A 23,153-nucleotide genomic window follows, 5' to 3' on the forward strand; every position below is an offset into this window, starting at 1 on the left:
GGCAATTTAGCATGGCCAATTCACTAACCTGCACATTTTTGGACTGTGGGAGGAAACCGGAGCAAACCCACGCAGACACTGGGAGAATGTGCAAACTCCACACAAACAGTTGCCTGAGGCAGGAATTGAACTCGGGTCTCTGGCGCTGTGAGGCAGCAGTACTAATCACTGTGCCATCCAAATATCATTATGGGAAGCAAAGTCATATCACAGAATCGCAAAATTGTTATGGTGCAGAGGGAGCCATCTATGTCTTTCAATGTGCATCATTACCTAATGTCAATCTCCTGCTTTTTCCCCAAACTCTTGTATACTATTTCTATCCAAATAATCATCCAACACCATCTCGAATACCTCAATTGAAAGTGCACCACCACACCTCCTGATATTGCATTTTCACACCTCAGCTACTCCCTGAGTGAAAACATTTTTTTCTCTCAATATCCTTGCTTCTTTTCCACATCACTTTAAATCCATGGCCTCGCATTCTTGTTCCTTTAACAAGGTGAACAGTTTCTCCCTGCCTACTCTGTCCAGCTTCTCATAGTTTTGGAAACGTCTACCAAATTTCCTCTCCTCTCCAAAGAAAAATGTCCCAACTTCTTTAATCTATCCTCATAACTGAGATTTCACATTCATGGAACCATTCTTGTAAATTCCTTCTGCAATCTCTCCAATGAGTTCACATTTACCTAAATTGTAATACCCACAACTATACACAGATGAGCTCTAATGTGTCTTATATAAGTTCAACATCAATTCCTTGCTGTTGTACTCTATGCCCCTATTAGTAAAGCTGAGAATAAGCATGCTCTCTCCACCTATACTGTCACTTTTAATGATCTATGGACAAACACATGTAGGTGTTCTGCTCCTGCACTCCCTTTAGAATTGTACCCTTATTTTGTATTGATTTTCAATGTTTTCCCATCAAAGGGCATTAGCTTACTTCTCTCTGCGTTGAATCTCATTTATCACTTATCTGCCCATTCAACCAATTTGGTAATGTCCTTTTGAAATTCTCACAGTTTACATTTCTTCCAAGTTTCATGTCATCAATTAACTTTAAAATTGTCTCCTGCACACTAAAATCCAGATCATTAACGCTTATCAGGAAAAGCAAGGGCCTCAATACTAATCCCTGGGGAATTCCACTACATGGAGAAAATGAGGAATGCAGATCCTGGAGATCAGAGTATAAAAGTGTGGCAATGGAAAAGCACATCAGGTCAGGCACATTCGAGGAGCAGGACAGTCAATGTGTTGGGCATTAGCACTTCATCAGGAATGTGGTGGGGGGATAAATAGGAGGGGGTTGGGCTGGGGGCAAGGTACTTAGAAGGCTATAGGTAGAAGCAGGTGCTGGTTGATGGTAATGGGTCAGAGTGGAAGGCAGAGCAGATAGGAGGGAAGGAAGATGGACGGGTGAGACAGTTCAAGAAGACGGTGCCGAATTGGAGGGTTGGATATGGGATGAAGTAGGGGGAGGGGAGATGATGAAACTGCTGAAATCGACACTGATAGCATGTGATTGGAGGGTCCTAAGATGGAAGATGAGGTGTTCTTCCTCCAGGTATTGGATGGCTAGGATTTGGCAGTGGAGGATGCCCAACACTTGCATGTCCTTGGCAGAGTGGGAGAGGAAGTTGAAATTCCACTACATACACATCTTCCTCTGGCCCAAAAAATATCTATTAACCATTACTCTTTGTTTCTATCACTCAGTCAATTTTACAATCCCATTGCTACTCAACCTTTTATAGTATGACCTATAACTTTCCTCACAAGTTTGTTATGTGGAAATCCACATATAGCATATCAACAGCATTACTGTCATTAAACCTTTGTTACCTCTTCAAATGATTCTGAGTTAGTTAAACACAATTTCCCTTTTAGAAATCCAAACTGACCCATCCTAATCAACACACATTTTCCTATATGACTACTAATTCTATCCCAGGTAATTATTTCACGAAACTTCTCCACCACTGAAGTCAAACTATAATCTATAATTGCTGGGATACAACCTTCCTTGAATAAAGCAGTAATGTTTACAATTTTCCAGTCTTCTCGGACCTTCACTAAGTCCAAATAGGGAGCTTCCTTTCAAAAATAAATGATGCAATTTCAAACCAGGCTGCAGACTGGCCCCCAGAAGGCACCTGGAAACCTTCTAGATACCATGCTCCTGAAACTTTATTCTCTTATTACCATCCGTATCCTGATTGAGTATTGCCATTTATCACGACTAATACGCGTACATCCTGAACGCAATAAACTTTCTTCCATTTGACAAAATTTCTATATCCAGAAGTAATGAAATAGTGATTAACTTTAATTTGGGTTTGTTTCCAGCAACTGTACCAGATCAGGATATTATAAAAATAACAAAATAATATGTTTCAAGTCCAATATGACTCTTCTGGATTTGAAATGCGAACTCTGATTCTCACGAATGCGGCCAGTCCTGCTAAGTTTCTCCAGGACATTTTGATTTTATTTCAGAATTAAAGCACCTGCAGTGTTTTGATTTTATTAAAATAATAAATGTATTACCTGCTACAATACATAGGTGTTCATAAAATATCATTTATTTAAAACTTAGACAGACAGATATTTGGCCTCAGACTCAAAGTTGTTTGTTTTACTTGCTCATGGGATACAGCTATCATTGGCTAGACCAGCATTTATTGTCCATCCCAGTTAAGAGTCAACCATACTGTTGTGGATCTTGGAACAAAGTAGGCCAGACCATGTAAACTTGGCAGATTTCTTTTCTTAAACAGCACTATAAGTGAACCAGATTTATTTTTTGCGACAATCATTACACTCAGCATTAAGACTTACTTATATTTGACTCCACATTTTACTGAATTCAAATTTCACTATCTACTGTGGTGGTATTCAAACCCACGTTGTCAAAATATAAGCCTCAACCTTTGGATTACTAGTGCAGTGACATTACCATTTCATGACTGCATATATGAAACTATCAGAAAGTGGAATTAAAGCCCTTTTGACTATAAATTGGCTATGATTACACTGAAAGAGAGAGCACGGAGCAGGCCTGACAGAACATACGGTAGTCCCCTGTTCCTATTTCTTATGTTAGCAAGTCTTTGTAGTTTGTGGTAAGAACCACCACATGAATGCATAACTAACTTTTAAAATATTAATGTGTGATTTTTAGGATGTATCATTGCAATATATTAAATAGCTAAACACTGAGGAGAGTTGTCAAGAGGTCCCAGCAGTATGATGTCCCTTGAAGGTGTAGTTATATGTTAATGAAATCTGACTTCCCAGAACGTAGAAGCAGGAACTGTAAATGCAACTTTGTAGTCTGAGACGTTTAGTCACTTAAGAAAAGTATTATTGTTATATATCAAACATACTGCTCTCCAGGAAGGGGAACATTACCATACAACTAAATTTGGCTCGAAGGTAGGAAGCAGAGCATGGTGGTGGAAAATTGCTTTTCGGACTGGAGGCCTATGATGATTGGTGCTGGGTACACAGCTTTCTGTCACTTATTTAAATTATTTAGACGTGAATATAGGAGGTAAGGTGGTGTAGTGGATAACCAAGAAAGTTATCTCAGAGTACAACAGAACCTTGATCAGATGGACCAATAGGCTGAGGAATGGCAGATGGTGTTTAATTTAGGCAAATGTAAGACGCTGCAGTTTAGTAAGACAAATTAGGGCAGGAGATAAAGTCATGAGAATTGTTGCTGAACAATGAGACCTTCGAGGGAAGGTATATAGTTCCTTGAAAGTGGAGTTGCAGGTAGACAGGATAGTGAAGAAGGCATTTTGTACACTAGCTTTTGTTGGTCAGTGTTTTGAGTATAAGGATTGGGCGTTGCGTTGCAGCTATACAGGACATTGGTTACGCCACTTTTGGAATACTGTGTTCAATTCTGGACTCCCTACTATAGGAAAGATGTTGTAAAACTTGAAAAGGTTAGGAAATGATTTACAAGGATGTTTCCATGGTTTGAGCTGGAGGATGAGGTAGCTGGAGCTATATTCCCAGGAGCGTCAGAGGCTGAGGGGTGAGTTTATAAAATCAGAAGGGGCATGGATAGGGTAAACAGTCAAAGTCCCCAGTGTAGGGGAATCCAAAATGAGAGGGCATAGGTTTAAGGTGAGGGGAAAGGATTTAAAAAGGACCTAACAGGCAACTTTGAGTTGCCAGAGGAAGGAGTGGAGGCTGGTACAACTATAACATTTAAAAGGCATCTGGATGACTATATGAACAGGAAAGGTCTACAAGGATATGGGCCAAATGCTGGCAAATAGGACTAGATTAATTTAGGATATCTGGTTAGCATGGACAAATCGGACCAAAGGGTCTGTTTCCATGTTGTACATCACTATGACTGTAGTCGCTTGCTGTACCTGCTAACAAAGTTAATCCAATTTGTATACCTAGGCACCCAGATCCCTTGTAACTTGTAGTTCTATAATCTATCTCTATTGGAAGGAAATGCTGTTTTTCTATTACCAAGTTGCACTTCAGGATTTGAGCACAAGAATCATGGTTGGCTCGCAGGTGCAATAACTGAAGGAGTGGGGTAGTCTCACAAGTTCTGCCGTTTTGGAAAGAGGCCTTAATCTGAGACCCTGTTTCCTCAACTGGGCATTAAAGATTCCATTGCACTACTTTGAATAACATAAGGGATTCTATTCCTGGTGGCCTGGCCAGTTAAAATTTCTTCATAAATCAACTTTGCAAAAGAAGTCACTATTTGTGGAAGCTTTCTGTGAACATATTTTGCTGCAAGACAACACTTTTCGAACGTGAGTACATTTAAATCTACTCCTCTGACTGTAGATTTATGTGAAATTTGTGAAATCCGACAGATGAAGATCACCAAATGAACGCTAGTCTTTCCTGGGAACCCCAAACTTTTTTGCAAAGTCTTCACCCAAGAGCTTTGGCGCTCCACTAATTTTTTTTCCCGCGGGGAGGGTGAAGTTGAGGCTGGGGTCTAACTAAATGTGGTGTTAACTCTTATCTTACTCCGGCCATGTGGAAGGATCCTGTCGTACTCAAGCCACGAATAATTGCTCGCTCCGATTTCGCAAAGGCGACATTAAGGGTGTTTGGTCTTCGGAGCCAAACCTCCGTAACCGTCAGCGGTTCGAATCTGGCGTCAGGGTTCCGATAGTGGAACGCGGTCCGGATCCATCCCGCGAGGAACGTCTTGCGCGCCCGTGTGCACGCGTTGCATTTCATCCTTGTCAAAGATTAGCAAGCAGGAGGAATCCTGGCGCACACGCACAAACACCGACAACCTAAGTTACTGTTGTGTTGCAACAAAAACACATGTAAATATTGTAATAATTAATGCACATTAGTCCACCTTCTTGTTCCGAATCAGACATATCAGCAAAATACAGTACAACGTCAAAAAATGGCAATGCTGTTCGTTAAGGCGGTGCGGCTTCAAGTTGAACTTGTAGATGATGGTGTTCCCATTCTTGGGAAAGTTTCGAATGTGAATACATTTCAAATCTATATCTGTGATTGTAGAGCCTTTTGTGAAATCCCGATGGTGGAGAACACTTCATAAACGTTAGTCTTTCTTGGGAATCCCAAACAATGTTGCAAAGTCTTCACCTATTTGATAGAGGTCACAAATTTAGAATATGCTGTCACTTATAGAAGAGAACTGGCAAAATCTCGAATCATCTTCGTTCATTTGTTGCGGAGTAATTGTGACTACAATGGGCCTGTGTTGGTATACCATATGGGAAAGAGATTTGAGTCATCTGTCACCTGGAAGCATTCTTTTCTTATTCCCTCACCTTCCACTGGCTCTTTTAGTCTAATACTTTATGCACATTTTAATTGTTCTAATGGAGATTCATAGGAATGAATACAATTTAGTTATGCTAATGAAAAATATCATGAATATTATGACAAATATCATAACAAACACTGCTGAAGAACAGCAAAATTCACACCAATTCCATTGGGATGGGAAAGTAGAATGTATAGAACTTCATGCTCCTTCCTCAACGTAAATGATCCGATGGAAGCCTAATGTGACAATATCTGCCAAAACCAATCCTTTTATCAGGAATTGGTGGTGAATTGAATCAATTTCCTCTGATACTCACTCACTCATTATTTTTGGTTGTCAGTTCTTATATCCCTCTCTATCCACTGTTTGGGCAACCCCTCATATCCGTTAAGTATCTCCCTCTCTAACCATTGTTTAATCACCCCTTCTCTCTCTGTTGACTTCTGCCCATTTCTATCCACTATTGAAGCATCCCACTGAGAGTGATCCAGACTATTCAGAACCTCAGCATCCAATTTGACCTGAAGTTAAGTTTCCAACCTGGTGCTGTCTGTTAATTTTAACCTCCATATAACCTGTCTACACACCTTCTGTAGAAACCTTGGTTCAAGGTTTTATTACCTCTATATTTGATTATTGACAATTGCTTCTGACCAACCATTTCGACACTCTGTAAAATTGAGTTCATCCAAAACTCCACCTATAGTCGTGCTTACACCAGTAAACCATTATCTGTTGACACACTGACTTACTCCTAATCCAGTAACACTTCAGATTTAACACTTTAATGCTTGTTTTCAAACTCATTATTTGTCATTCCTCTCCATATATCCGTATCCTCTTTGATCACCACAAACATTTGAGAATTCTTTATTCTTCAATTGCTTTGCCCTTGAGTGTCCTTGATTTCCTTCACCAATGTTTAAAATGTGTACCTTTATTGTTGGCCTTAATTTTGGATTCTTTCCCGAATGCTCTCCGTTTCTCTCTCCTCCCATAAGACATTTCTTAAAACTGTCCTTTTAAAACTCTGACCAAATTTTTGGTTATGTATCCTAATGTTACTTCTGTGTCAAATTTCACCTGAGTACTTATTTGAAGGTCCTTGGGACATTTTACTATTTTAAATATGCTATTTATAAAAAAAAACACTACAATATATATTGCACATAACAGATATATTCATTGATGATAATACATTTAGCATTAAAAACTAAATCAGCCTTGATGTAGTGTCATCCAGCTTGGAGACAGTGGGGATCCTGTGGAACATTGAGTAGAATCATAAACCTACTGTTGTGTTGAGTTTCTGTTTGTTATTCTGGGTATAGTTGGAATATAGAAAAATGAGAGGTGATCTTATTGAAACATATCTCAGAGGGCATGACAGTGTAAATGTGGACGTGAAACCTAACACCACAGGGCATAAGAGGTAGTACATTCAAAATTGATGAGGAATTTCTTCTTTCATACTGTTGCGCATCTGTGAATTTCTTCATCACAAAGCTTGTTGAGACTGGAATATTAAATATGTTGAAGGATAAGATGTATACATCTTTCATCACTAAGGGAATCAAAAGCTATGGGGAAAAGGGCATCGAGTTGAAGATTATCAGACCAGCCATTATGCCATTGAATGACGCAGCAGAACCGATAGACTTAATTACCTACTTCTGCCCCTATGGTTTATGGTCTATATTCAGTGAGTGGAAGAAACCTCCTCGCTTTTGACTGACTTTAAATGTTCCCACAGGTGGCTTTGTGTCTGTGGCAAATGTAATCTTCCGCCTTCCTGTCATCGCCCCATTTGCCAACTGGCTACGAATCCTCCACGTTCCCATGATCCCTTTCGCCACTGGCTGTTCGCGGTCCTCCAATTTCCCAGGGTTCTCTGGGTGGGAAGGTGACGGGAAAGGACAGATGAAACAATGGCTGCTTATTTGACTCACCAGCAGAAAGTGCTTCGGCTTTACAAACGGGCTCTGCGACACTTGGAATCCTGGTGCATTTTCAGGTCTGGTCTTCTTCTCACGGGGTTTGGGTGTCAGAGAGACCAGAGGAGTTGACAAGATATATAGTCAGGACTTTTGATCGTTAATTCTTCATCACTTGGTGTTGAAATGCAATATCGAGATATTTTGTTTGAATGTTACATGTAACTGAACTTATGCAATATTCGACAAATGCACGATTTTTGAAAGTATGTTGACACTTTTATTCATTAGATTACAAACTGTCAGGAGAAAATGTTGCTGGATGCTGGGAGATGGAAACTGAAAACTGTACAAACACTGCAAAACTGGCAGCATCTGTGGAGCGAAAGAAAGAGAGGAGTTGTTTGGAATAGTATTTTGATCAAGAGAAACATAAAGTCAAATTCTGTCTTTTTGTATAGAATCTGCCTAGCATTCTGTTACAACAGCCTGACATCATTACAATTCTTTAATTTAAAGTATTAATGTAAATTTGAAACTATGAAACATTTTTCTGTATGAAAGCAGAAATTATTGGAGAAACTCAGGTCTAGGAACATCTGTTGAGAGAAAGCAGAGTTAAATTTTGGGTCCAGTAACTTTCCTTCAGAAACATTTTGCCATCTTCACCATTCCAACATTATAGGATGTACAGATTGCACGTAGAAGTGGCCATTTGGTCACTCAAGCCATTCCAATTGTTAAATAATATCAGTTGTGACAAAATAATGTGATCTCAACTGTACCTAGCTTTTTCTCAACCTCTGCACTCCCTTTTTAGTTGGACTCTCCCTTAAAAATACTCAGTGACCTAACCTCCACTGCTACCAGGAGAAGATAATTTTAGAGGTTCAAATGCCAAGAGAAGAAAAAAATCTTTTAATGTCTGTTTTGAATAGCAGGCCCCTTACTTTTAAAATGTGGCCCTTGATCTAATCTCTATCACAAAAGCTGGTACATCCTTTTAGAATCTATAGTGCAGGTGCCCTCAGGATTTTTTATCAAATGGAAATTCAGTGCAAAAAGAAAGAACAACCTGGTTGATCTTTGTCTTACTATTTTACCTTTCCAAATCTAAAGAACATTGCTGCATATCCAGTCCAGCAGCTGACAATGAAAGAACTAATACAATGGAAAATTCTAAAATAGAACAGAGAACTGCAGATGTTGGAGATCTGAATCAAAAACAGAAATTGCTGGCAACACTCAGCACATTTGGCAGTATTTGTGAGGAGAAAGCAGAGGTCTTGTGAAGAGTCACCAGACTCAAAACATTAACTTTGCTGTCTCCCCACAGGTGCTGAGTTTCATCAGCAATTTCTAAAGTTAGGAAAAATATACTTAATGTCATCTTCACCAATCTGGCTGCCAGAGATGCATTTTTCCATGACAGTATCAGTAGAATTGACCCTTGCACAATCCAGGTGGAGACTTAATCCTATGTTCACAATGAAGATACCCGCCATTATGTTGTATGGCACCAGCGCCTTGTTAAATGGGATGATTGACATTAAACAGATCTAGCAGTTCAAGATTGGGCATGCATGAGGTGCTGTGCACCATTAGCAGCAGCAGAATTGTGCTGCAACTTAATCTGCAACCTCAAAGCCTAGCATATTCCTCAGTTTATCAGTACTGTCAAGCCACAGGATCAATTCTATTCAATGATGAGTGCAAAAAGGCATGCCAGGACCAGTACCAGCCATATGCAAAACTGAGGTGTCAACCTCATGAACCTATACTCAGTGCACTTGTGTGCCAAACAACATATGATGCGGGTAAGTAATTCCACAACAATCAGATCTAATCTAAAGTATGCAATCCCACCACAGCCAGTCATAAATGGTGGTCAACTATTAAACAACTCATTTGAGAAAAAGTCTCCACAAGTAATCTCATCCTCCATGATGGTGGAGCCCAACGCCACTGCAACAAATAAGAGTGAAGCATTAATAACAATCTTCATCCAAAAAATAACAAGTGGGTGACCCATCTCAACCTCCTCCAGAGGTTCCCAGCATCTCTGACCTCATTCTTTAACCAATTACATTCATATAATGTCAAGAAATGGCTGGGGGCAATGGTTACTGCAAAGCCCACAACAATATCCCAGCAACAGTACTGAAGACCTTTGCTCCAGAACCTGTTGCAGTACACTTTATTCCTCAAAAATATGTCTTGGGTACTAACATCTTCAACTGCTTCACCAATGACCTTCAATCCATCATACTTTAGCAGTTCTCAGATATGAAGCAACTCTTGTTCAATGCAGCAAGACTAGACAATATCCAGATTTGTTAGGTGAAAGTGAGGACTGCAGATGCTGGAGATCAGAGTCGAGAGTGGTGTTGGAAAAGCAAAACAGGTCAGGCAGCTTCCAAGGAGCAGGGGAATCGACATTTCAGGCGTAAACCCTTCATCAAGATTCCTGATGAAGGGCTTATGCCCAAAATGTTGATTCTCCTGCACCTTGGATGCTGTTTGACCTGCTGTGCCTTTCCATACCATGGTCTTGACTCAATATTGAAATTTGGGCTGACAAGTGACAGTTGACATTTGTACCACATGAGTGCTTGCTGATGACCATCTCCAACAGGATTTTCAAAGAAGCCTATAAAAGTCTAACAGGAAACGACAATATAAATGAAGGAAGAACATTCCCAATGACCCTGAAAAATTGTGACCATAGTTCTGGATAAGAATGTGGAGGAGGCCAGTTAGTACTGAGATGAGGATTTCTTCACCCAAAGAATGGTGAGCTTGTGAAATTCTATGCCATAGAAAGCTGTTGAGACCAAGACATTGACTCTTTTCAAGAAGAGTTAGATTTAGTTTTTGGGGAATAAAGAAACCAAAGGGAATGGGGACAGGGAAAGCAGAATAGGACATAGAGTTGGATGATCAGTCATGATCATATTGAATGGTAGGGTAGGGTTCAAGGGCCAAATGGCATACTCCTGTTCCTATTTTCTACAGTTAAGAGAGAATCTGTAACTATCACACTATGACATTCAGTGGCATTCATGTCATTAACTTGCCCACTATCAACATCATGGGGGTAACAACTGACCAGAAATTTAATTGGACTCACTATATAAACACAGTGGCTACAAGAGCAAGTCAGCAGCTAGGAATACTGCTGCAAGTAACTCATCACCTCACTTGTCAAAACCAGTCCACCATCTACAAGGTTCAAGTCAGAAGTCTTATTGAATATTTCCATTTACCTGGATGAATGCAGCTTCAGCAACACTCAGAAAGCTTGACAACATCCAGGACAAAGAAGTCACTTGATTGGCATCACATCCACAAGCATCAACTCCCTTCCACACCAGTGTTGATTAGCAGCAATGTCCATCAACTGTAAGATGCACAGCGGAAATTCACCAAGACTCCTAACACAGCACCTTTTGAAACAAGTAAAGGACAAGGGTAGCAGATACAGCAAGTTCACCTCCAAGCCACTCACTATCTAATCTTGGAAACACATCGCCATTTCTTCAGTGTCACTTGGTCAGTGTTCTGGAAGTGCATCCATAACAGCATTGTGTATCTACCTAGACCAAATGGACAACTGTGGTTTAAAAAGTGAGCTCTCCACTAGCTTTTGAGGGCAAATCAGGATGGGTGACAAATTCTGGCTCAGCCAGTTAAGCCTACAGCCCATGAATGTGTATTTTAAAAGAAAAAATAAATTCAGTGTTAGCATGAAAGTGAATTACTGTTATTTCTCCTTACCAACTTTTATGAAACATATTTCCTTTACTCAAACTAACATTGACACTATTGCTCATTCACTGGGTACTTTGTAAAGTTATCAAATCCTGAAAGTTTATTTTATATGCTCGCGTAATGTGCCAATGTTAGCTGGATTAATTGCACATCCAGTTGCTCTGAGAAGATGCCTTGAGCCAGTGGAATTTTGTGACTGTGCCAAAGACAGTTCCACAATTTTGACTTGGAATTGAATATGACTTGAAATGAACCTGGTGATTATGTCCCAGGGTGGAGCTCCTTTGTTGATCTAGATGTTGGAGGTTGCAGGCCTTGGAGGTGGTGTTGAAATAATTTTGAGATGCTATCATACATCCTGTACTTAACACATGCGTTGTGGATGGACTAAAATTGAGCTTAATGATAAACATTGACTGTAGTGTTCTAAATGCTGTTGTGCTTTTTTTGACTACTACCACAGTTGTATGCAGGAGAAAGTAAGGACTGCAGATGTTGGAGGTCAGAGTCGAGAGTGTCGCGCTGGAAAAGCTCAGCAGGTCAGGCAGCATCCAAAGAGCAGGAAACTCAAAATTTCAGGCATAAGCTCTTCATCAGGAAACTTACTGATGAAGGGCTTATGCCCGAAACATTGATTCTAATGCTCCGCAGATGCTGCTTGACCTGCTGTGCTTTTCTAGCACCACACTCTTGACTGCAATTTTATGCAGCCAAGCAATTGATGAGTAATCCATCACACTTCTGACTAAAACTTTATCGTTGATGAGAACACATAGAGGCATTGGTTGCAGAGTAATAGGCTCTACCCTGTTTACATGTCCTTGGATCTGGCTAGTCCAATAAATTATTAGTCAGCTGGGATGCGTGGATGTGTAATTAGGCATTCTCTTATAGGCAGTAACTGCTGACAGCTTGATAAGCATGATTTTTAACCACCATTTATCAGGGCAAACCTGGATGTTGATACCCACTTCTTTATTAGAGCAATTGTGAATGGAGTGAAATAGTATCCAGTTGTCAACATAAAGCCCTCCTTCCAAACTTGTGCTGAAATGAAGTCATTGATAATGCTTGGATTAGTGGAGACATTCTTCCATTGTTGGATGTTACCTCCAAGATTTTGTTGTTTCTTATGAAATGGCCATTTTATTTTCCCCTCAAATCACAAAAAACAGTTCATAGAATTGTGTAAAATGGATGGACTCATAAAATCAAAAGACATAGGAGCAGATTTTTAAGCCATTCAGCCCATCAAGTCTGCTTTACCATTCAATCATGGCTAATAAGTTTCTCAACCCCATTCTTCTGTCTTCTTCCCTTTGACAATTCTTTTGTTTTAATATTCTGAATTGTTAGCTTGGGTTCTTAATCCTGAATTATAACATTTTGGATAGGGGTAGGAGTCTGTTTGGTTGCTTTGTATATTGAGCAGTGATGCATGGTGGCCTCTTATGAGGATGAAGCAGCATTTAAATCAGTAACTTATTTGAGGATCACTTTTATTTTTGGGTCGGACCTCAATAAATGTGATGAAGTATCACTAAAATTTCTATTGACTGCAGTTTTCTGAACAGAATCACACTGTACTTGTGATGTCCTGTGGAGTAAAAGTAACCTTCTTCAAATTGTAGAAATTCAAGAAAGCTTTACAATTAAAATTTGACTAAGTACAGATCTTTCAAATGTACAACTTTTTATTTTGGTAAAAGAAAGAAATATATGATTAGAGATGAAAGAAAAAGATTTTTTGGACCAAATCATGTTATTTCTGTCATATCTTTACTATCTATTGTGATCTGCAATGGCATGCTAGTTTTGAACATTTTGCCTTCTCCAGTGCTATCTGGAGAAGGAACCTTTTTTAGGAACTGAAACAGCCAAAAAAAATCACAATACTAATACTTGATACATCCACTACCATTTTAGAATGCAAAATCGCTAGGATGAATTATGAAATATTTTGCCTTGATTAGCACAAAATACCTCCACCAGTAGTTTGGACTGTTTGTTTACTTTTATTCCTAATTAGAGACAAGTATCGTTTTTATGCCTGCATGCTACGAGCAAGGTTTGATGAACATAAAGATGAAAAGGACATGGTGAAGGCTACTAAGCTGCTGAAAGCTGGTGAGGAAGAATTCTGGGCAACGCAGCATTCTCAGCCCTACATCTTCCCTGATTCACCAGGAGGCACATCTTACGAGAGATACGATTGCTACAAGGTATGAGGTGAAATCTATGCAATATAAAACTAATATTTATCTATATTAAGTCCTTAATATCTGTATTCTATTTTTAGAGTGAAATAAGGGGGACCCTAATTGTCTACACTTACAAAAAGGTCACATTCGAAAATGAGACAGATTGGGCGAGACATGGAGAGAGAAAAGTAACTCCTGTTTCTAATTACTTTTCAAATTAGTTGAATTTTGAAATGAAGAAAGGACACAAATAAGAAAGAATGAAAGGAATCGCATTGAATGAAGTTGTGCAGCTCTTGTCATAAGTGGTTTGGTCAGTAATGATGTTAGCAGCCAGTCATCATGATGGCCATTGAAGTTTCTCACGAAAGTATAATCAATGTCCTTGCCACCCTTGGTGCTTTCTTCGCGTAGTGGGTCATAAGGAAGAGTTTTGCTTGCCCATATTTGACCCAGTATAATGAAACCTCATGAGATTCAGAGTTGATGTTGAGGACACTCAGGGCAACCTTCTTTAGACTGTGTACCTCTGTACTGCCATATCCAAGGATAGTTATGGTGATATCTAGGACTCTGCTAGTGTGTAAAGCATAATTCTGAGAATCAGACTTTAGTGGATAGTATCTTTGACCAATTTGTAGGAGAACACTCCCAATTTTGACCCAGTTCCCAGATGTTAGTAAGGAATATTTTGCAAAGGCTATGTAAGTATTACACATGTTTAAAGATTCAAGACACATGGTTAAAAGAACAATCCCATCAATTTCAAATACATGCCTTTATAGTACATGGAACTGGAAGAATTCCTCTATTCCATATAAGGTTTGACATAGCTGTGGCTTCAATTCTTGTTGTGAAAATTTGTTAGCCTCTTCCTTGATTGATTTATATAAGTGAGCATAAACCTTCTCAACTTCAAATAACCCCTTAAGGGTTTTAACCAAATACTTTTGGTCTGGGTCTTTTACTGAACTGCTTAAACTAATGTTATCTGTTTTTAATAATTCTAAACTATCTAATGTCTTTCTCAGTAGAAGTTGAATATGTAAAGCAGTTACCCCTAAAAACCTTGCAGAATTGCCTAATCTGAAACACAAACATAAAGTTTATTTCCCCCCAGCTATGAATATTTTTCCCAAGCTCAAAGAAAATACCAGAATCTTCTGTCTGAAAACATAATGCTTTACAATGTTTACTTGCTCATAAACTCTCCCAATGTCAGGCCTCATAGTGGAGGCAGTAATGCAGAAACTTGAACAAGCTGCTTTCTCATCTATCCAACCCAAACTTTGGGTCTGCTACACGTTGGAACCTTTGTCATCACAAAACGGAACAAATTAGAGGAAAATTACAACACCATCAACAATTTCCTGACAGGCATAAAATTCACAAAAGTGGAGAACAACAACAGACTCCCATTTCTAGACGTGACAGTTGAAGAAATCTTAACAGAAATCTTCAAACCAGCATCTACAGAAAAACAACACACATAGACCAAATACTTAACTTCAGAAGTAATCATCCCAACACCCACAAACGGAGCTGCATCATGACATTATTTCAATGAGGTACATCACACTGCAGCACCCAAGAACTGCAAAAAGCAGAAGAAAAATATCTATGCAATGTTTTCAAGAAAAACGGTACCCAGTAAAGACAATCTGCCAATTCCTCAGAAACAAACCCAAACAAGCAGACACAAAGCAACCAAAAACTATAGCTACATTATCTTATATCAAAGATGTATCAGAAATGACTTCCAGACTACTCAGACCCCTTGGCATCATGGTAGCCCAAAACCTACAAAACACTTAAACAGCAACTAATGAACCTAAAGGATCCATTAGATACTACCAGCAAAACTAATGTCATTTACAAGACACCATTTAAGAACTGTAAAAAAACACTACATTGGATAAACCAGCAGGAAACTTGCCACCAGATTACATGAACACCAGTTGGCCACCAAAAGACATGACCCACTATCACTAGTTTCCATACATACAGACAAAGCAGGGACATACCATCTGCGCTTCACCGAAGACTCTCACTGATGATATTACAAAGCACGGTAACGAAACGTCTGAAAACGAACCTTCCAGCTCAGTGAGCTAACTTACCATCAACCTGAGCTACAAATCTTCTCAAAAATCACTAAAGAAAATCCCATTACTGTCCACAAGTCTTTCTCAGACTAATTTAAAAGACATCGCCCTGATTACAGAAATACTTGCAAGTTAATCATTAAACCTCTTTCCGGCATGCAAATAAAAGCCACTAATTGAAATTCAAAAATCCAAACTCAAAAATAAAAAATATAAATCTCACAGCTTACATCATTCAGATAAGGATGGAGAATTTCCTTCCCTAAAGGTCATTAGTGAAGGAGGTGAGTTTTTAATGACAATCTACAATCTTTCATTGTCACCATTACTGAGACATTTCAGTTGCAGATTTGTTAGTTGAATTTAAGCTCCACAAGCTGCTGTGGGAGATTTGAAGCTGTATCCCAAGATTCATAGCCTCTTAGTCCATTATATTACCACTATGATACTGCCTTCATTTTGTAATCATCATGAGTTCCACAGGCAACTTATTGTGCTGATCTAATGCATTCCATTTAACTCGGGTCTCCTTTTATTGTCTTTTTAAGGATTAGAGCTGTTTTAGTAGTCTCCCAGAACAATCCAAACTCCCATGAGCTACTAAGCTGAAGATTACGGGCAGGCATAGCTCTTTTCTTTCGTACCCGTTGAGAATATCATCTGTCCCAGCACCCTCTATCTTAAGTTCCTAATTTGTTTTACACATCTATCTTAATACTTTTTCATTGTTAATAGCACCACTTAATTCTCTTAATAAAGTCTGAGAGTAAGTACTCATTTAATTTATGAATCCTTCAATTAGGATTTTCTAACCTGTCTTAGGACTCCAAGTCTTTGATGACATTCTGACATTTTTCCAATTGCCACCAGAATCATCCTCTGCAATAACTTATGGCAGGTCTTTTTTTTTCCAACTGTTTTCAGAGTGAAACTCTGTCCTTTACTAGTATTTGCAAATACATGCTTCCGAGAGGGTTTGTTGGAGGATGATCAGATTTATTTAAATCTCTTTACAGCTTGGTCATATTGATGTTAATTATCAAATGCTATTGATTCATTGGCATTTTCTAGTTCAGCAGACAACTGGAATTGTCCAGTCTTCATGTTTACTACCGGCTACTCTTGATCTATCTGGGGCTTGGTGACTTTTCCTGATTATTGAGCTATTTGAAGTTAAAGAAAACCACACAATATCAGGTTAGAGTCCAAAGGGTTTATATGGAATCATTAGCTTTCGAAGCACTGCTTCTTAATCAGGTGATGAAGAAGTCGTACTTCAAAAACTACTAATTCCAAATAAACCTGTTGGACTATAACCTGGTGTTGTGTAATTTTTAACTTTGTCCACTCCAGTCCAACACTGGCACCTCCACATCAGAGCTACTTGAAGGTTGAGAAGCAGTGTGAAGTCTTGGTGCTTTAGGTTTGTAATGAAACATCATACAGTGTTATCAGCAAGACTGAAATTTAGAATTGACCTTTAATTGAAGTACTGCACTTAGTTCTGTCATGCTTTGACATATCTAATGGATGACTTGAAGATTGCTCATCTCAACTTATTCCCTGACCTTGATCCTGTTTTACTAATGGATGGAGATCAAACTATATTTTATTGCGCTGAAGTGGTTTTTCAAATTGAGTTTTTAATTTTATTTTGAAATGTTTTTCTCTACTTCTCCTAGACACCAGAATTTTATTTGGATTATTGGCATCCATCTGAAAAGGCAATGTATCCAGATTATTTTGCCAAGCGAGAACAATGGAAGAAGCTGCGTCTCATGAGTTGGGAGAAAGAGGTGGGTATGAGTTAATGGTATAAACCAATATAACCAATTGTTTCATTTACTTGCTTTCCATTCACTTAAAATCATTTCATTGAGAAAGCACAATCACGGCATTTTATAGAACTCTGTAGCATTGTAAGACTAGTAAATCATCAGTACAATCAAACATAGTAACAGCAAGATATTGCAGTTATTATACAAAAGTCAACCAACCAGTATTTGTAAAGAAATTATCATCACAATTTCTTTTATTATTACATTCCAATTTGAAAATATGCAAAATTTTACATGGATAAATGCTGTCATTTTTTTTGGGATGTAGAATTCTTTGTCATAAATCTGTAAAGAATTTCTTAAATTCTTTAAAAAGAAAATTGGATGGTAGATTATAAGATCGGAATATTCAAGAGTATGGTGTGCAAACTATAGAATTGAATTAGAAGAGGCAACTTGTCAGAGAGGAGAAACAAACAGCATAGAATTTATGTTGTGATACTTTCTTCCTGGCTTATTACCTTAATAAAATTATTTCCAAATATTTTGGTGAAGAGATTATAATGAAGCTACAAAATGACAGGTTATGTGAGTAGGCAAAGATTTAGCAGATGCAATATAATTAGGAAAATTGCACAATTTGGCAGGAAAAAAACAAAAATTTAAATGGTAAGAGATTGCAAGTGGTACGAGGCATTCAGGTATACTTGTGAATGATTTGCAAAACCATTCCTATTCACACACAGGAAGTAATTTAAAAGGCTATTCCTAGACCATTGAATACAAGAATAGCAAGGTTTTGCTTCAGTTATGTAAGGCATTAGTGACACCACATCTACTGTGTACAGTCACCAGACTTACCTCTGAAACAATGGCTAATGTTGGGAGGAAAAGTTAAGACACATTAGGATTGGATTCACTAGAGTTTTAGAAAGATGTGACTTGTTTGAAATGGAGAATCCTGAGCGGTCTTGACAGATGCATGTGGAAAAGATGCTTCAGTTGTGGGAGAATCTAGAACAAGGGGGTCTCTTTTTTATAAATGAGGTGCCATGCAATTAAGACAATTGAGAAGACATTTCTCAGGGCCATGGGTCTTTGCAACTCTCTTCCTCAAAAACTGTTGGAACAAGAGTCCTTGAATATTGTCAGGGTAGAGGTAAATTGGGATATGGGGTAAATGGTTATCAGGAGTAGGTGGGAATCTTAGGTCAGAAATTATAAAGTGCATAGATCAGAAATACATGAATTTTAATAACTTCAGTAGTTTGTTGAATTAAAGTTTTTTTAAAAAAAAATTTATAAAAAAGGTCAACATCATCTTTGCAGTCTAGATTTTCTACCTTGTCTTAATGGTGGAAGTACTACTGACTGAAACACAACTGAGAAATATGGAATTTCATATAACTGTTGGATGCAATACAGTAACCTCCCCATTTACATCTTTCCCTTTTTGTGTTTGAGTGAGTGGGAGTGAACACCTGCCTCTTTTCCCTTCACTGCACAGAAATTTAGATGGTAGGACAAAGATATATGCATTCCAATGTACTTGTTGAAGTGTAGAAGAATGAGAGGCAACTCATTGAAACATAAAATTCTTAGGACATTTGAGTAGATGTAGGAAGGTTGTTTCCCTTTGTGGGGAGATGCAGGGCATAATCTCAGAATAAAGGATTGGCCTTTTAATACAGATAAGGACAGATTTCTCTGAATGTAGTGAATCTATGGAATTCCTTACTGCAAGAGTGGATGGGCCGTGAAGTACAATCAAACCTGAGGTAGATTTTTAATCAGTGAGGGAATGAAGATCTGTCATAATCTTGTTAAGTAAAAGAACAGACTTGATGGGGAAAATAGCCTCCTTCCGCTCCTGCATCTTATGGTCATTACAAAACTCTCCATAGTACTGTTTCATATTCCAGTGCATATCATTGTACAGACATTAACAATTGTGTAAGTACTGAAAACTGACGTCATAGAGATGTACAGCATGGAAACAGACCCTTCGGTCCAACCCGTCCATGCCGACCAGATATCCCAACCCAATCTAGTCCCACCTGCCAGCACCTGGCCCATGTGCCTCCAAACCCTTCCTATTCATATATTCAAATACCTCTTAAATGTTGCAATTGTACCAGCCTCCACCACATCCTCTGGTAGCTCAATCCATACACGTACCATCCTTTACATGAAAAGGTTGCCTCTTAGGTCTTTTTTGTATCTTTCCCATCTCACCCTAAACCTATGCCCTCTAGTTCTGGACTCCCCAACCCCAGGGAAAAGACTTTGCCTATTTATCCTATCCATGCCCCTCATAACTTTGTAAACCTCTATAACGTCTTCCCTCAGCCTCCGACGCTCCAGGGAAAACAGCCCAAGCTTGTTCAGCCTCTCCCTGTAGTTCAGATCCTCCAACCCTGGCAACATCCTTGTAAATCTTTTCTAAACCCTTTCAAGTTTCACAACATCTTTCCGATAGGAAGGAGACCAGAATTGCATGCAATATTCCAACAGTGGCCGAACCAATGTCCTGTACAGCCGCAACATGACCTCCCAACTCCTGTACTCAATACTCTGGCCAATAAAGGAAAGCATACCAAATGCCGCCTTCACTGTCCTATCTACTTGCGACTCCACTTTCAAGGAGCTATGAACCTGCATTCCAAGGTCTCTTTGTTCAGCAACACTCCCTATGACCTTATCATTAAGGTGTATAAGTCCTGCTAAGATTTGCTTTCCCAAAATGCAGCACCTCGCATTTATCTGAATTAAACTCCATCTGCCACTTTTCAGCCCATTGGCCCATCTGGTCCAGATCCTGTTGTATTCTGAGGTAACCCTCTTCGCTGTCCACTACACCTCCAATTTTGGTGTCATCTGCAAACTTACTAACTGTATCTCTTATGCTCGCATCCAAATCATTTATGTAAATGACAAAAAGTAGAGGACCCAGCACCAATCCTTGTGGCATTCTACTGGTCACAGGCCTCCAGTCTGAAAAACAACCCTCCACCACCACCCTCTGTCTTCTACCTTTGAGCCAGTTCTGTATCCAAATGGCTAGTTCACCCTGTATTCCATGAGATCTAACTCTGCTAATGAGTTTCTCATGGGGAACCTCGTCGAACGCCTTACTGAAGTCCATGTACATCACACCTACTGCTCTGCCCTCATCAAACTTCTTTGTTATTTCAAAAAACTCAATCAAGTTTGTGAGACATGATTTCCCACGCACAAAGCCATGTTGACTATCCCGAATCAGTCCTTGCCTTTCCAAATACTTGTACATCCTGTCCCTCAGGATTCCCTCCACCAACTTGCCCACCACGGAGATCAGGCTCACCGGTCTATAGTTACCTGACTTGTCTTTACCACCCTTCTTAAACAGCAAGTCTGAACCTTAGACAAAATTAAGCCAGGTGATTTGATAATCAAGTTGTTTAGTATTAAAAGTCTATCATAAAAATTGCTTTACACATTTTAGAAGTAAAATTGTTGCCACAATTTGGTCATAGGCCATGTCAGTCTTGATTTACAGTGGTTATCGATTTTAGAACTAAAGTCAGATCATGGCTACAGATTGGCGAGTAAAATTGCATTGAGGAATTGCTTGATGATGTTACAATGTAGTAGCTGGCACTAGAGGAACAAAAGAATAATCTACACAGTAATATTTCATTTTAATTTACTCTGTAGGTGAAGCAGCTGAAGCAGGAAGTGACTGATAATCCTAAGAGCGAGGTTCTTCCCCCTGCTCGTAAGGAGGGTGATCTTCCTCCACTGTGGTGGAACATTGTCACAAGACCCCGTGAACGCCCAACGTAGACACACATCAGATATTCTGACCAGAAATAAAATCATCCCAATGGGGTCATCAGGAGACTGTTTATCAAGAAGTGGTGTCGACACCTTTTCAAAATGTTTCTGATGATGATAATGAATTTGATGAAGTCTAATAAATAGCTGAAATTAAATATTTGGCTTCATTTTACACTACGTGAAACTCATCCTAGGATCTTTTCCTTTTTATTAATTTTTTGTATTGATATTTTGCTTTATATTAATTTCAATCCTTGACCATTTTTGCTGCTGTTAAAATTAAGTTTCCATATGCTTCCTTTTATTTAAACATTTCTCCACCTTTCCGAGCACTTCCCTCCTGACTTGAGTGCACTGCTTCCCTATCCTAAATATGTGTGCACAAACAAATATAACTGACACAACTTCAAAAAAAATCATTTCTTTATTTCAATGATTATCAGGATAGCTGAGAGTTTGAATCTGATTGTTCACAAAAGGCTGTTATTCACCCAGCTAATAGTAATATTGGATAAGTCAAAATCCTAGCAGTGAAGCCTGGTTTGAGGGTCATATGTTTGTAGTGGCAAGCATGATGATTGTCATTGAATATATCTGCACAACGTTAACCAAGTACCTTTACAGAAGAATACAAGCAAACAAATGACAGTTTAGAAACATCTTGAATAGCAAAATCTGTTTTAATCTGCTTCCAGTTATACCTTTTAAAGGTACACTCTCCCAGGGAAAAATCACTCCCATCTAAACTTCTAAATTTCTTTCATAACTAACTGTCCAGTTTTCTGACTTTTTTCCAGCTCTATTGATCTAAACCTCTTCAATTCTGAAATCTTAAACTTCTATAAAGTCTTTATCAATATGGAAGCTTGAGAACGAAACCCTCTGATGGGGTGAAACTTGTTTTCCAAATTGAAAATGTGATGCTTCTGCTGGATGGATACTGCGTTCCTGAGCTGAAGTCAGACTCACCTAGTGACTTTTGTCTCTTTGTCAAACTTAGCAGTATAAACATTTGTAATGCTACAGGTACCCCACTAGACACTTAGTGTCTCAGGTTCTTGAAAATAATATATGTTCTAAATGACTTTGACTTCTTAAAGGAAAATGTTACCTTCACAAACAGAAACAGAAAGTCCCAAATGATATGTGTTATATCCCTTTTCCTAGCTATAATCAGTTCTGAATAAGGGTCATTGGACCCGAAATGTTAACTGTGTTTGTCTTCTCTCCACAGATACTGCCAGACCTGCTGGGTTTTTTCCAGCAATTTCTGGTTTTGTTTCTGAAACCAGCAACTTTTGTGCTCTTGCTGGATTTGGTCAAAACAGGGTTATTTTGAAATGGACAAAATATTGAGTGGAAACTACCTAATATTAAACTAACAAGCCCTCTATGGTCATGGCCTTCTCTTTGTCTTCTAGGTCTGTGAAACACCCCAGGAATTTCTATGCTGCTGTAATTCTGGCTTGTGATACCTCCCAACTTCCATTACAATCATTTGTGAATATGCATCAGTTGCCTTGATACAAGTCCTGGAATTCCCTTCTGACAAAAACATTTCTATCCCACTCAAAAATTCCTTGCAAAATCTCTCTTCAAGTCTGTAGCCAGCAACCTCCCGCAATCCAATATCAACCCCCTCCAACAATGCTCATGAAGGGCACTGAGATGGCTCACCTCTCTAATTCAAATTAATTTCTAGATTAAGCGTCTGACATACACAAAGTGTA

General features: G+C 38.8%; 1 protein-coding gene across 1 annotated transcript; it reads left to right on the plus strand.

Annotated features, from left to right (window-relative positions):
• The first annotated feature begins 7,703 nt into the window (after positions 1–7,703).
• ndufb9 (NADH:ubiquinone oxidoreductase subunit B9) lies at positions 7,704–21,578 on the plus strand. Its single transcript, XM_060823175.1, has 4 exons — positions 7,704–7,829; positions 13,550–13,742; positions 17,509–17,622; positions 21,301–21,578. Exons 1-4 carry the CDS (start codon positions 7,744–7,746, stop codon positions 21,427–21,429), a joined length of 522 nt encoding a protein of 173 aa, XP_060679158.1. The 5' UTR covers positions 7,704–7,743; the 3' UTR covers positions 21,430–21,578.
• Positions 21,579–23,153: the final 1,575 nt, after the last annotated feature.

The sequence above is a fragment of the Hemiscyllium ocellatum genome, chromosome 4, assembly GCF_020745735.1.
Source record: "Hemiscyllium ocellatum isolate sHemOce1 chromosome 4, sHemOce1.pat.X.cur, whole genome shotgun sequence".
Taxonomy (NCBI): domain Eukaryota; kingdom Metazoa; phylum Chordata; class Chondrichthyes; order Orectolobiformes; family Hemiscylliidae; genus Hemiscyllium; species Hemiscyllium ocellatum.